General features: G+C 28.4%; 1 protein-coding gene and 1 non-coding gene across 2 annotated transcripts; one reads left to right on the top strand and one right to left on the bottom strand.

Moving 5' to 3' along the window:
* The first annotated feature begins 1322 nt into the window (after positions 1-1322).
* Positions 1323-1440, top strand: LOC113853379. Its single transcript, XR_003502551.1, has one exon. It is a non-coding gene; the product is annotated as a U5 spliceosomal RNA (small nuclear RNA).
* Positions 1441-4692: 3252 nt separating this feature from the next.
* On the bottom strand, positions 4693-6912 carry LOC113848524 (probable protein phosphatase 2C 13). Its single transcript, XM_027478102.1, has 2 exons — positions 6544-6912; positions 4693-5991 (listed from the first exon to the last, which is right to left on the bottom strand). Exons 1-2 carry the CDS (start codon positions 6748-6750, stop codon positions 4990-4992), a joined length of 1209 nt encoding a protein of 402 aa, XP_027333903.1. The 5' UTR covers positions 6751-6912; the 3' UTR covers positions 4693-4989.
* Between the last annotated feature and the right edge of the window lie 8124 nt (positions 6913-15036).

The following is a 15036-nucleotide window of genomic DNA, read 5'->3' as shown; positions in this document are numbered from 1 at the left end:
TTCAATATTTTTATTTAAATGACTTATAAATGTAATGATGAAATTTATTAGAATAAATTGAAAAGAACTTATTTGATAAAGCTATATCAAGAAGTTTATTGAAATAAGTTGAATATAACTCATGAAACTCTTTAAGTTGTTTGTTTATAATTTCTTCCAAATAGGTATAAAATTTCATCTAACATATTGATCTGAGCTAACCATTATGTTATTCCAACTTTAAAATTTACAACAAAAAATCACCCCTTACTTCCGAGATCCAAAATTTCACATGGAGCACAAGGTGGCCTAAATATTATAGAAACTATGCTATTAGGTAATAATTCATATAATGAATACCAGTAGTTATTGACCATTAAAGTGTGTTTAAATAACTATTTATTTAAACAATTATTTAATTAGTCTTTTTAAACAATAATTATGTCTTAAATTTAACAATCAAACTTATAAGTTAACAATTACTTATTAAAATAAGCTAAAAGCAGCATATAAAAGTCATATGATGTTTCGTATAAATGGTTTATAGACTCTTCCAAACTAATTTTAGGTAAAAAAACTAGGCCTTCTAGGAACAAAAAACAAAATCCAAGTCCTTTGCAATGTCAAATTGGAATGTGTTATTTGAGACTCTCTTCAACACAAACAAACTTTTCTGCAGATCCTGAAGTTCTTCACTAGTTCCTTTCATCACCATTCATCTCTTTGATCCTTAGCCAAATCACTATAAATTGCCCCTTAACAATCAATTCAAGACAAATCCTTGAATTGACGGGTTTTGATGCAATTCACCTCATAAAATGGTTGGGTGGATCAGGTTGTAAAATGTTTAACAGGTAAAGTATATGAGGTTGGGACATACCGACCCACACTAACACAAGGTACTTGCTTACAAACCATATTGATAATGATTATTAGTAGTTGTTTTAATTGGTGCAGCAATTATAGCATCATTGATAGTGAAGTCTGTGCTTCCATCCTCCCTAACAACCACCATATCATCTAGTGGAAAATGAAGGAAGTATGTTATTAAAAAATCAACAAGGAAATCATATATGAAATATAGCATAAGGAAGCCATTGGTGAGGGTGAAGGAAACCCCATCCATGGAGTAAGTGCAATATATCTCAGAGGCTTGTTCAAAAGAGGTCTTCAAGTTTAATTATTCTGTGCATAAGAGATTGCAAATAATCAGGTAAGGGTGAAAATCAATGAGCTAATATTCTCATGAAAAGAACTATATAAAGCCCACATTGAGTAGCATAGCAAAAGGAAAGCAGTATTCTTACTATAAAATGTTTTATCTAAACCTTTTCAAGTCACGGAGCTGTGTGCTGAACACAAAGCGAACTATTCTTTCGCCTTTTACTAAAGAATACCGTGTGTTCGTCACATTAAACAGTATACGCTTATTTTTGGAGGGGCTTCTCTTCCGAGAGTCCTCACAATTATAGTCATTAAATTTTTATAGATAAGTGGACAAGTACGATATTTCATTGCAAAAAATTTACAGCACAAGAACAATTGAAATTGTTCTAAGAGGGTTCGACTGTCCAATCTCCGCTGTCAAGCCATGATTCTTAGCAATAACTAATTTTATGAACGCCTCGGCGCCTTACATGAAATGTGTCCCATTGGTTACAATATTTAAGCTTTGCCATAGAAGAAAAATTGCTTGCCACTTTTGATCATGATCTCGTGTTTTTAGGTTTTCAACTACAAACGCTGTACTTAGCAAATATTATTCTATTTCACATAAAAATAAGTTCTAGTTAAAATTATGTAGTATTTTAAAATTACTATTTAGAAATTTTAAAATGTCTCATCCGAACACAATCTAACATTCATGTTTCATAATCTATTTTGATCATGGAATTGCCTCTTCCACTACTTTCCTCAGTGACATTCCGAGCTTCCGTAGATTGGTTTCTCCCTTTATACTTCTTGTTTATTACTCTCTTGGGTCAAGCAGGTAGATTTCACAATCCTAGTGGAACCGCTAGTAGGATTTTACTTATAGTAATTAGATAGGGCATAACATAACTTGGACAAATAATAAAACTATGTATCAAATTCATATTTTTAAATGTCATTTCTTTTAACTGGAGACAAAATTATCAGGAGCATTTGCCGTAACGGCTCCACTGAAAATGGAGTAATTTATTATTGGCACCAAAAGTTGTGAGCTTCGAAGGTCACACATTCATGAACATGCAAAATTAGATTTTACTCTTTTTTTTTTAAAGGGCATTTTAAGAGGAACAAATCCCACATTGTTAAAACACTTTAAAAATATAAATTTAACCTTTGTTCTGAGTTTATAAAAAGCTTGAGTTTTAAGAGACTTCATTTAGCTGTGATACAGCTACAAATTGCTAGTATGGTAAAATAAAGATCGAAAGGTGAAGATCGATTAGTATGGACGAGTGATTACTAGGAAGTTTTCAAATGGCTTCATCGAACAGTTAAATGAATTAACAACAAAGCAACAAAATTATTCCACTTATTATGCATAAGGTAATAACTAGCTATTAACTAATATGTATTTGGTAGATAATTTCTTGAACATCTTGGATTTGATTATCAGTCGTGTGTATAAAAAAATGAAGCTTGCTTTGATAATCTCTATGATTCAAGAAATGGGTGGAAAATACTTGGTTCAAACTAAAAAAAGCTAGTATGTTATGTATTTATACACTTAAATGTGCCTATTAACACAAGATTGGTATCATATCCAAGTCATCATAAAATTCTTTGTCAAAATTGAAACAAAGAAAAATGTGGCAACGGCTCTTCAATTGTGGATGGACTAATCAAAATAGGGAATTGTGGGTTCTTTCACTTTCACTGCCTCCTCATTGTTGTTGGATTTGAAGGACAAAGACTTGCTATGTCCTCAGTTACTGAAATATACTGCACTCCAAATGTTTTGTCTGTCTCCTTTTCAGCCATTAACTTTACTAGTCCTTCAGCACCATTGATTGCCTTCAACACCAAGTGCCTTCACATGCTCCGTTGTCTTCCCATTGGATGCAACCTGAGAGTGTGTATACTGTATACACAACACAACCCCCAAAAAATTAAACCAGCATTATTCCATGGTAATTCAATCAGTCTTATATTATGATATTAAAATTCAATCATTACGATAATTAACAAGTTTTGTTATTTATCTAATAAGAGAACCAAAAAAGAATTTGTTCTTATTTATGTAGAAGTTCAACGACTCATTTAAAATATATATACTATTTGAGTAATTTAAGAATAAATATGAAACTAATTAATAAAGGATACATAATGAAATTTAACAATTAATAGTAATTAAATTTTTTGATCCGTATAATTTCTTTTTTCTTTTTGAACAGATAAAGAAGAAAGAAAGTGGTCCTTTTAATCATACTAACGTTCTCGTTCTCCATCTTTTTAAGTGTGATATTTACAAAACATGATATAGAGTATTAAGATCAATTTTAACGACAAAACATCATCAATAAGGACTAAGACCGCTTAAACGTTGAAATCACCGAAAGCGCATATTTCATGAACCCGAGGAAAGTGGGGTTTAGGCTTAACCCAACAAACACCTATGTCAGAAATCAAACCGAAACTTACAACAAAATGAGCAATCCTTTATTTGGATGAATTTTTCAAAGATGGAAAAAATAAAATTAATCAATAATTTTAAAAATAAAATAAAATCAATTTATGTGTCTTAATTAATGAAAAAGTTTAAAAAATAAGAAGCTTTTAAATAAGTTGAAGTGTATAAGTTAATTTTAATTTATAAAAAATGTTAATTCATTTTTTTTTCTACAATTAGTGTTTGTTAAAAAAGTTTCTTCAAATTATGCCTTACAACAAAATTCCTGCTAGCTAGTTTATTTTCTGACAAGCAATAGTTCAATATATATTATATTATTGTATATAATTTTCATTTTTATATAATTATTATCTTTTCTGTATATATGTATCTCAAAACTACACAAAAAAGTAGAAAAGAACTAAAAGCTGTCTCCAAAATTGTTCAAAAAATATATCTGTTTGCAATTTTTGTAGGATCCATATAATGAAGATAGGGAAATGCGTAAGATGGCATTTCAACCTTTTCACATCCTTAAGTTTTATATCTTCATCTATCTTTCTATTCCTTTTCCATAGGATCAGTTGTTTTTTTCATATTTCTCTCTTATACGCTCATCGGAATGTTAGACTATTTTTAATTGGACTTACATAAGCATGAGAGAGTAGCCTTTTCCCAGTGTTTCAAAGAGGGAGACACGTATGTTTACAATCTGTCTCCCCCAACAGCCAAAAAACACACTCAAAATGTTTACAACTTGGACGGGGTTACCCACCTTAGCTCATCAACTGCTGGATGGGACGAGGGCAACCGATAGACTTTAACCCACTGGATTAAGTTTGGTAATTGAAAAGTTAAGTTTTGATTTATTTTTTATCTTTTCTACTTTGTTTTCAATCATTTGTTTCCATTGAATTATTCTAAATGAAATATCTTATAAGTGAAATAACATTTTAAGCTCGATAACCTAACGCACCTAATGTGAACTATTTTCTCGAATCTGGAGCCCTGTGTTCGAAGATTGAAAGTAAACGGGTAGAAATATATATATATATATGGGTTAAAACATGAACTCGACAAACCTCTATTGAACGCAAGTAGCAAGAAAATATGAACTAATTTTGAGGTCGCCTTCACCCATAATATTGCTGATAAGTCTAAATCATTCATTTCTTTTATTTACAGACGTAGGAACAATGCCCACTGGTTCCCGCCAAAATTAGCTAGCTACATTTGTCTCTACATGCACCCACATAACCCAGAGAAACACCCCAATTAAATACATCTAAACGCCCCATGCCCCACCAATTACCCTCTTCTATCCCTACAAAACTGATGGCCACTTTTATCTAACTCTAAAACAGCCTCCGAACACAACGAATGATTCTGAATCATGAAAATTGTATTTACATTCAGTTCCCCTCTAGCAAGCTCTTCAATCTGTTTCTGGCCTCTTCAGAAAGAGAGCAAGCTCTGAATCTTCGCCTTTGGGGTGGACATGATTCGGCAATGCTTTGAACAGAGGACAAGCAAATAACAATCGCAGTAAGGTTATCTGTAGTGTGTAGGCGTAATGCTTCCTTGACTAGGTCTTTGGCACATTGTTGTGGATCATCGTGCCTTCTTAATCCCCGCCGCACGATACTAACTGCATTCTGACTTGACATTACATCCCAAATCCCATCACATCCAATGATCAAGAATTCATCGTCCTCTGTCAATGTCACCACCTGAACATCTGGGTCAGCAATAAGTGGAGAGCCAGAACCAAGTGGAACTTTCAATTCCCAATCGCCCAGGGCACGTGAGACGGAAAGAGTCCCATTGAGATACCCCTCGGCATCAATGAAACCACCTGACTTCATCACTCTATTGCACTCTGGAGTATAACTTGGTCTGTGGTCTTGGGACATATCAACAGCCACTCCTCGCCTACAAAGAACAGCTCGACAGTCACCTGCATTAGCAACCAGCAAATGCCTTCCAAGTATAAGGGCAGTCAATGCTGTTGTCCCACAATAACCGGGAACACTTTGTTCAACAGCCAAGGCAAGGTCTGCATCTAAAAAAGCTCTTCGATGACAATCTTCCAACCTCTTCAGAAAAAGTGCATCAGCATCATATGATTGCAGCATATCAGCATCTTCAAAAAATAATGTCATAGCATTATTCTTAAGGAAAGCAGCTGCATTAGGACCTCCATGACCATCAAAAACGGCATAAAATGCACTCGGTATAGGGCGCTCAAAAACAAATCCAAGGTGGGCAGCCAGATCATCTATTTGAATGTGTTCATCATCCATTGATTTCCTGGCTCCAATATCAGCACAGCAACCAGATCGAACATTCGGTGTAAACTTGGCAGCAGGAGTCTCTAAAATAGAATCTTCAATCATCTCAGAACAACTCACAACCTATATCATACATAAAAAACATCAATTAACACATAAACAATCCACTCAGAAAAAATCACCTAAAACAACAACACAAAGTCGCAAACAGACAAAACAGAAGTTTGATCACCAAGTCCCTTTCACTAAGAAGGCCTATAACCAATTGAAATCTGAAACATACTAAACATCAACGCCCGCTACATCAACCGATTTCCCCTGAGGAAAACGTTTAAACAGCGTAACATATTATAGAAACAGCCAATTAAAAACCCTAGAAGTAAAATACAGATTCTGAAATCCCACAAATACACCAAAGAAAATTTCGATCTTCCCAAATCTAACAAACACAATAAGAAAGAAATCAAAACCCGATAGATATCTGAGAATTAACCAAAGCAAATAAATCCATCCGATTGATATCCAAATCATCCCCAAAAAAGAAAAGAAAACACACCGATTCGAACCGAAACACCAATTACCAACTCGTTCACCGAACAAAAAAAAAATACAGCCCAATTAATAAAAAAGACTCGATTCAAACAGAAACACAAAAAACGAGGAAACGGGACTCACCGATTCAAAACGAGTCGTTTCAGCGGAAACCGATTCAGATGGAACTCGCACATGGCCAAAGATGGGAACACCGTTGGAGGTAGGTGAAACCTCAACCTTAACACCGTGTTCGTGCGCGACGCAAAGGTGGTACTTAACGTCCAACATGGGAATGCTCTGCTGACAAAGGATTTCCGCTTCGGTCACCAAATTCTGGCTCACGATCATCGCAAAAACGCCGCGTTTAGCTCGACTCTTCCAAAAACAGTAGAAGCAAATACTAGGGCTCCTAATTAGGGATTCCAAAAGCGTTCGAATTAGGGTTTTCTCTGTTTTCCCTCAGAACTCTAACGAACAGAATTGCGCGTCTGCGTTTTACTTATTTTCTTTCGCCTCAAAGTAATTCGCGGGAGTATTTATAAAATGCGGTAGTTGGCGTGCGTTATCAAAATACCATCCTACCCTTTGGATGGCACGATATTCCCTAGAAGCTTCGAATCAGTATGAAGGCTACAAATGTAAAACCAGTTATGGCTTGGGTTCGCCACACTTCTGTAACTGAAATGACGAGAATAACCCTATCTCTTTCTTCCTTCTAATCCAAGTTTAAATTACCACGCATCCATTATTTAATACGACCAATTATTATTTGAATTAATTTCTATTTTTCGGGATTTTTCTACGGATTTGTAGATATAGTGATAAATATTTGTGGAAGAACCAAAACAAAAATAAATCTTAAATTCTTTTATTTGATAAAAACATCTCTCTGTGTGTGGATTTTAAATACCATTGACTCCTTTCTCTGGAAGGAGTTGATTTGGTTGACATTGCGTATTCGTCAAGTAATTGTAACCTCCCTGAAGAAGGATATCTTCAAAATAAATTGCCAACAAAATTGAATAATCTTATTAACTGCTAATATTTTATTTTTTACGTCCATTTTCTATTCGAAATATTCTTTTCTTTCTTTTTAAATAAGTCTCATTTATGCTGATAACATGTTTAGATTGCTTATTTTTTAATATTATAATCTGCTTAATGTAAAAAAAATTAATATATTTTTTAAAATTAAAATTTTATATAAGTAATTTCATTTTTTTTGTTTGTATAAATTTATTATTTTATATAAATTAAATAAGTTAATTCATTAAAACTATATTTTATTGTATTATATTGCGTGTATTGAATATTTTAAAATAAAAATTTTGTATTGATAAAAATAAAAAAGTATATTTTAAAATAGACTTTCACAAATTTTGTCACTGGATAAGTCTTTCAATTTTTTTATAATATAAATAGTTTAAAAATTTAAAATATTATTATATTAATCCTTTGAAAGGATATGATCAAAAATTAAATTTAGTAAAAAATTAATTTTTTTTCAAATGAATTCTTATAGAAAATTAAAGTAATAAAAAAATTGATCTAGTTACAAAATTTTTTAAAAAGTAATAATTGGAATTTTTGAAATATTAATTTCGTGATATAAGTTTTTGGAAACACATAATGACACTTTATTTTCAATGGATTTTTTGTCATACTGCAATCAATGTTCGACCTTGATCCTATCGAGTTTTGCATATTTTCAAATTGATTTTGAAATTCAAATTTTGTGTTTGAAATTCATCAACGAACATATACATTTGAATTTAGTCTTTCAACTTTTTATTATAATCAATATCTTTTGAATTTTTTTTACCTAAAATCCTTTTTTTTTAGCTCAAACAATTAAAATTTTAAGATAGGTTTAAGTAGAAAACTCTTTAAACGGTTTAGAACAAAACAATTTTACGAGGAGTGTGATGTTAAATTTAAAAGGAGAAAAAAAATTGGGAATTTTTAAATCGTTAGTCAAAGATGAATTTTTTTATTAGTAAATTTTTGGGTAAAACTATAAAATTTAATGAGTTCTGTTTATGAATTTACTTGGGTCAAGAACGATAATTCGAGATTTAGAGAAAAAATGTTTACAAGTCAAAAGGACTTATTAATTTAATGTGCATACATTTCATAAAATTTTATAATCTTTTATTTATTGATACTTTTTTTAAGCATTATTTATGATACTTTGAATAATATCAATTTGCAATCCACAATATTGTTAGATTTCTATAGTTTTAATATTTGTCAAATATTATTTTTAAAATGTTACATTGATATTTAAAATTAATTTTAAGGCAAAACATTAGTCAAGTGAATTAAGACAGTCTTCATTATTTTATAAATTGTAGGCGAGACTCTATTTATTGAAACCAAACTCTTATTTTATTTTAATCAATCTCAATTTAAATTTTTAATTTTTATATATCATATAAAATTAATAGATCACTTAGAAATAACTTGTATTGTTATAATTTTTTTTCATATATTATTTTTATTTCTTTATTTTTTATGTCTCAAAGATTGTTTTCATTATTTAACAATAATACATTTTATTATGTTTTTTCTCTCTTTAAATAATTATTTTTATCATTATTTTTCAATGTGACAATGCTTAGATTATATGTATATATGTGAAGTAATGAAAGTATTATTTTTATGAGTTTAATTTTAATAAATTAAGAATGTTAAAATTTTATACTATTAACTAATTAAAACATATTATAGATATAAATTTATACTAAATATTATACAAACTAACAACTATTGTTAATATAACAATTCAAGATTTGGTAAGAGTGTAAAAAATCTTTACGCAATTAGAATATATAAATTAAATTATATTTTTATACATAAAATTACATAACACAATCAGAATATATTAATAATTTACAAATAAAGAAGGTTTGATTATTATTTTCATTGGTAATTATATAATATAACTGCGAAGAATTGCATTAATTCAAGACACGCACGGGTTAACATAGAACTTAAGACTCTTGAATGGAACCGAAATGTAAATGTACTTCAAAATCGAATGTCCTATATATAAATGAAATATATCAAATGACATTGTGAATCAAAATTAATAAGATAATATTTTAATAATTTTGACAAAACTTTATAAAATTATTAAAATATAATTTATTAAAGTTTGTGCATGGTGTCATTTAATATTATCTCTATATTAAGAGTAAGCAATCATTAATCACGTATGAGTTATTTTTTTTAATATTAATTTGTTGTATTTTATCTTGAAAGCAGCGAATTATGGCTTCGACTTTATTGATTATGTGTATATGAATATAACTTGTTCTTATTCAATAATAAACGCAGTTCGTAGATAAAATTTATAGAATATGCCAGTGCTTGGATATAATTGAATGGTTATTTCTTTACAATGCCAAATGCACTTAGGAAATATAAAATTTCAACATTAAGTAATCCCCACAAGTAAAGGAATAAAAAGACATATATGTCAAGACATAACCAAGCATGTTTTCCACACAGATGAAATAGACAAACAAAAGGTTGGTACTAATTAAAGTCAAAACGGTAGAAAGACATGTTTAAAGAGTTTGGTGCATTGGGCTGAAATTTAATACAAGCTATTGCTTTCTCTAAACATTCTTCTCGTGTTCAATATATGTTAATTTATTAACATGTTATCCGTACACTCAATAGTCCTCTTGCATGAAAATAAGCAAGATTGGGCCACCAATTAAGCACCCTTTCCATTTCAATATTATTATAATTCTATATGACTAATCAATCAAAGTGCCTTCCCAGTAATGCTATGCGTGGCCATAACCTGATTGCTTACGGTCCTTATTTAAAAATTGGCTTTAATTATGGCTCTGATCACTATTATCAAGTAGTGCCAAATTATAATAAGAGCTGATATTGGTGATTATTACAACACGTCATTCCCCATTCAATTGCTTAAATTTGAAAGCCAAAACATGCTAGAAGCTTATCTATCAAGTTTTTTCTTCTATATTTACCGGAAAGTGGAATAGTGTTGTTTCGTCCCACAAGGTAAGTAGATAACCATCAATGAGGGGTATGACTTTATGACATGCAAAAATGCATAAAATATTAACATAAGGTTGGGAACACAAGTTACGTTATAGATCCCATTCACATGGCTTAATAATAAACAGAAAAGAGACGCTACTTGGGATTACGCAAATTCTTGTTCCATTCTTTCCTTTTCAAGAGGTATAAAATTTCTTTCATGGAAATTGTGGTGCTCTTTTCTGTACGAGGCATGTGTGAAAGAAGCATCTCATCAACCAGTTTCAGTAGGGTGTGTCACCTTTTAAGCATATGTATTTAATTTTCTTTCTTTACATTTTTTTATCACATTAATTACTCATTTTATTTCATTAAAGAATTTTATTCAAAGTGTATTATTAAGAAATGAATTAAATACTCTAAAATTTGATTTATTCATGTGATCAACTATACCAGTGGTGAAATAAATTAACTTTTACTGCTATTATTTATTATTTTGTAGTTTAATATTGTTGTTATTGTTGCAAACTACTTCTTTTTAGCATTGCTTTTCTCCCTTTATACTAAAGGAATAGTACTGTGTTTGTTTAGCACATCCAACAATGGCAAGGTATGAATCCCCTTGTCTTTAACATGTCTCGATAACATACCAAATTATTCAGTAGTAGACGTGTGCGCCACCGATTATTTGGGAAGGAAGGTATAAGAGACAGAAATTGAATGAATAAATATATTTAAATTTTATGATTTTTTAAATTCAAAATATAAAATAATGAATTAAGATAAATTTAGTGTAGTAATAATTTATTATTATTATAAATAACATATAATTTTTTTTATTTTAAAATTAAAATTTTCTCCTTTTCTTTATTTTTCTTCAAAACCATCCTTCTAAGCAACCTCTGGGTAAAAATCCTTTATCTTAACTAGCGAGATCAACTGAAGAAAGTAGTAGATACTGGACTTGTTTGAAAGGAAACATAGAAAATAGTTTATGATCCTCAAAAACTGTTTTAAACTTATTTTGATAATTTTTTTAGTGTAGAAAATAAGTTATTTTCAACTTATCTTAATAAATTTTATTATTAAATTTCTGACATAAACTATCACTTAAAGAAAATTTATTGAATAAATTGTGCATCTAAAAAAAATCCATATCTAACACTTAAGAGCATATTGATATGTGGATATATAGAATTTATTTATTTATTTACTATGTTCTAAACACTCAACAGATATTTCAACCTAGTTCTAAACAGGCTTTAAGTCGGTATTTATATTGGTAGAGTAATGACACTTAAAAAAATTTCTTTACTTAGCATATTTAACTCATTTATATGACTTCACATTGAGAGAGAGTATGTAAAGTGAGTATATTTTTTATAACTATTCATGAAACAACATAACAGAAAATCAACTCATAATCCTCTCTAAACCAAATACATTTGACAACATGACTGTACTACATTGAATGTACTAAATTAAGGAGAATATTGTACAAAATGAAAAAAAAAAAAAACTGAGACTCCAAAATTTGCAAGCATGCTTGCACAACAATTATATGTGACATATAAAATTCTTTAATTCAAATATAATGACTTAGAGTATGTTTGTTTCTTTTTTAAAATATTTTTTTATTTTTAAAAATAAAATATAATACAAAATTATATTATATTTTAAAAATGAAAATAAACTTGCTCTAAAAATATTGTCTTTCACCATTAGCTAATATAAATAAATCGTTTTATTTAGTCGTAACTTTATTCAATCTTTTTGGAGTCAATATCATTCAATTAAATTTCAACAATAATAAATAATAATGAGAACTTTTTATTTAATAGTTTCAACTACTTTTGTTGTTTTTTATGGAAGATATTTGTAAGAAACCAAAAAGAAAAAAAAATGTTTTAATGGCTTTTAATTTCATACACTTATCATATTGTAATTTACTTTTTTAATAAAAAATTATAATTTTTTACATTCTTAATTTTAACTAAAAATAAAACATGGATATTAAAAAGTACACAAAATCTATATATCTAAAATAATCATGTTTAGGTAGATGATAAAATTTTCTTAATTTTCATTCTTCCTCTCTATTACTTTTAAGTTTCGTTATTCTTTCATCACCACATTCTTTTTAACATATATACTAAACATCGTTACTCTTTAAATATTTTTATTATATTAAATGTTTATAAAAAGTTTAATTTATCATTAAAACTGTATTTTATCTGTTTTTGTCGACCTATTAACTTCATACTTTTAAAAAATAAATTAAATTGAAAATTTACACATTAGATTAAGTTTTGCCACCACTTTTCGGAAAATAATTTTTAGAAATAAAATTTTAAAATTAGAATACTGCACTTTCAGAAACAAGTTTACAGAATTAGGATTCTATGCTTCCATAAATAAGTTTCAAAAATTAAATTATTTGCTAAATTAAAGTTTTCACACTTTTAAAAAATAATTTATGGATTTATTAATAATTTTTCAGAATTAGAATTCTACATGTTTAGAATTAAATTAATTTAAAATTTAAGTTTTCACAGTTTCAAATTTTATTTTTCAAAATTATTAAATTTTTTCATAAATAAGTTTCTGAAATTAGGATTTTACATTTTTAGAAACAAACTTCTAAAATGAAATTTGTATACTTTTATAATTTAATTTTCAAAATATCAATTACTTTTATAAATAAGTTTCTAAAATTAAAATTTATACTTTCAAAATTAACCATTTTTACATGTATTTTCAAAATCATTTTTTATAGAAGCTTCCATAATTTAATTTTGAAAAGTCAATTTCAAACATAATTTTAAAATGTAAATTCCACACTAAATTTGAAGATAAAAAAATCAAGAATTTATTTTATTATTCTGAAGAATATTAAATATATATATATATGTATATATATTAATAGAGTATAAAAAGAAGAAAAAAAGAGAGTAAAAAAAAAAAAAACAAAGTCCTGTGAGGATCATAAATGGCCCATGAATGATTTGTTTTCAACAATGTCCAATCTGTTCATCACTGATTTAAGTGACAGATACCCAATGTGTATTGATCCATTCTTCGAGTGACTCTCCAAACCATCCACAATTCAAATGGGTATATAAATAACTTAATTTTAACCATATCTATCCACCCCAAAAAATGTTAATTAATTTTAATTTGAAGGGTCACACATGGGAGAGTGATAGATGGATTGTTTTTGGGTCTTAGTTAGGGCAGATCCATTTTCATGGAACCATAGAACTTTTTATTTATTTGAGTAATATATTAAATTACTCTTTAAAAATATAAATATTAATGAATGCATCAAGCATATTGAAATTAGTTGAGAAAAATATTTAAGCATAGTTTATCCCTTTTCTTTTTATTTCATCCAAGACTTAGTCTTAAGACTCTTGTATCCATTAAACATTTTCTTTCTTATATTAACAATTTATGCATTCGTAGTCCCACTTGTGTGGAAGTATCCAACACTCATTGCTGAGTTGGCTTGTTAATAACAATACTTTTTTTTTCTCGAGTGTATTTATACAAGTTAACAAATCACACATATTTTTTTTATTAAAAATAAATAATAATATTTAAAAATACTAATGAACAAAAATATTTTTAAAACGATAAAAAAAATACCGTTTTAATTATTATTGTAATTCAATATTTATCATTTAATAAATTGGAATTAAAATAATATTTTTATAATTTTTAAAATTAAATTAAATAATACTTATAAGAACTGGTTTAGTAAATTATTCAATTTAAACCTGGATGAAGAGCACACAGTTATTTGTATAAATTAGTAGCACTACTTCACAGTATTCTCCAAAAAGCCTAAAACTCGTGATTTAACAAAAGATAATATATCATCTCGAGTTCGTCAGCACTGCCAGGTGTAAACCTCTAATGCCTTGGTAGAAATATATTTTTTAATACATTATTGATAAAATTTATAAAAATATAAAAAATATTAAATTAAAAATAAGAAAATTGATACTTATTTAATTTTTAACAAATTTTTTTAATTAATAGTATATTAAAGAATATATTACATCTTACAAGAATCGAATGTGTATAAACTTGTCAAAAGATTAAATAGCACAAGTTACCATATTTGAAAACCAAAAGAGAATATTAACCCTCCTATATCAAATTATAAAATGAGAGAACATTCAAGAAGTGTACACAGTTGTATACACGAAGAGATGATTGAGTTGCAGCTAGCTTTTGCTCAATGGTCAATACGTAAAATGTTATAAAATTGTTGTCATAACCTATGCAAATTTCTGTTATACCATATAACGTCATTAAAAAAAAGTTCGGAAAATGATATTTGACACCCAAAACCCGGGTGTTAAATGGACGACATAATATAAAATTAAGAGAAAGATACAAAAATAAACAAATGTAAAGAAAAGTTAAAATTTTATTCAAAAGATAAAATTTAGATGCAGTTATTTAAATATTATTCGTGTCACTTTTCCATTAAAATTAAAAATTCATATTAATAATATGTAATAACAATAAATATATACATTTAATTAACGTGAAACTCTAACTTGGATTAAAACATCACACCAACATCCTATCTTCTGTCTTTGC

The sequence above is a fragment of the Abrus precatorius genome, unplaced genomic scaffold (genome assembly GCF_003935025.1).
Source record: "Abrus precatorius isolate BTA unplaced genomic scaffold, Abrus_2018 Scaffold10, whole genome shotgun sequence".
Lineage (NCBI taxonomy): Eukaryota > Viridiplantae > Streptophyta > Magnoliopsida > Fabales > Fabaceae > Abrus > Abrus precatorius.
The sequence above is the reverse complement of the archived record's forward strand: the minus strand, read 5'-3'. Positions and strand labels throughout refer to the sequence as shown.

Bases quoted from the DNA above. Each gene is read 5' to 3' on its own strand.
- LOC113848524 (XM_027478102.1), bottom strand. From the start codon at position 6,750: ATGATCGTGAGCCAGAATTTGGTGACCGAAGCGGAAATCCTTTGTCAG. The intron at 5,992-6,543 runs GTGAGTCCCGTT...TGTATGATATAG, and splicing joins AAACGACTCGTTTTGAATCG to GTTGTGAGTTGTTCTGAGAT.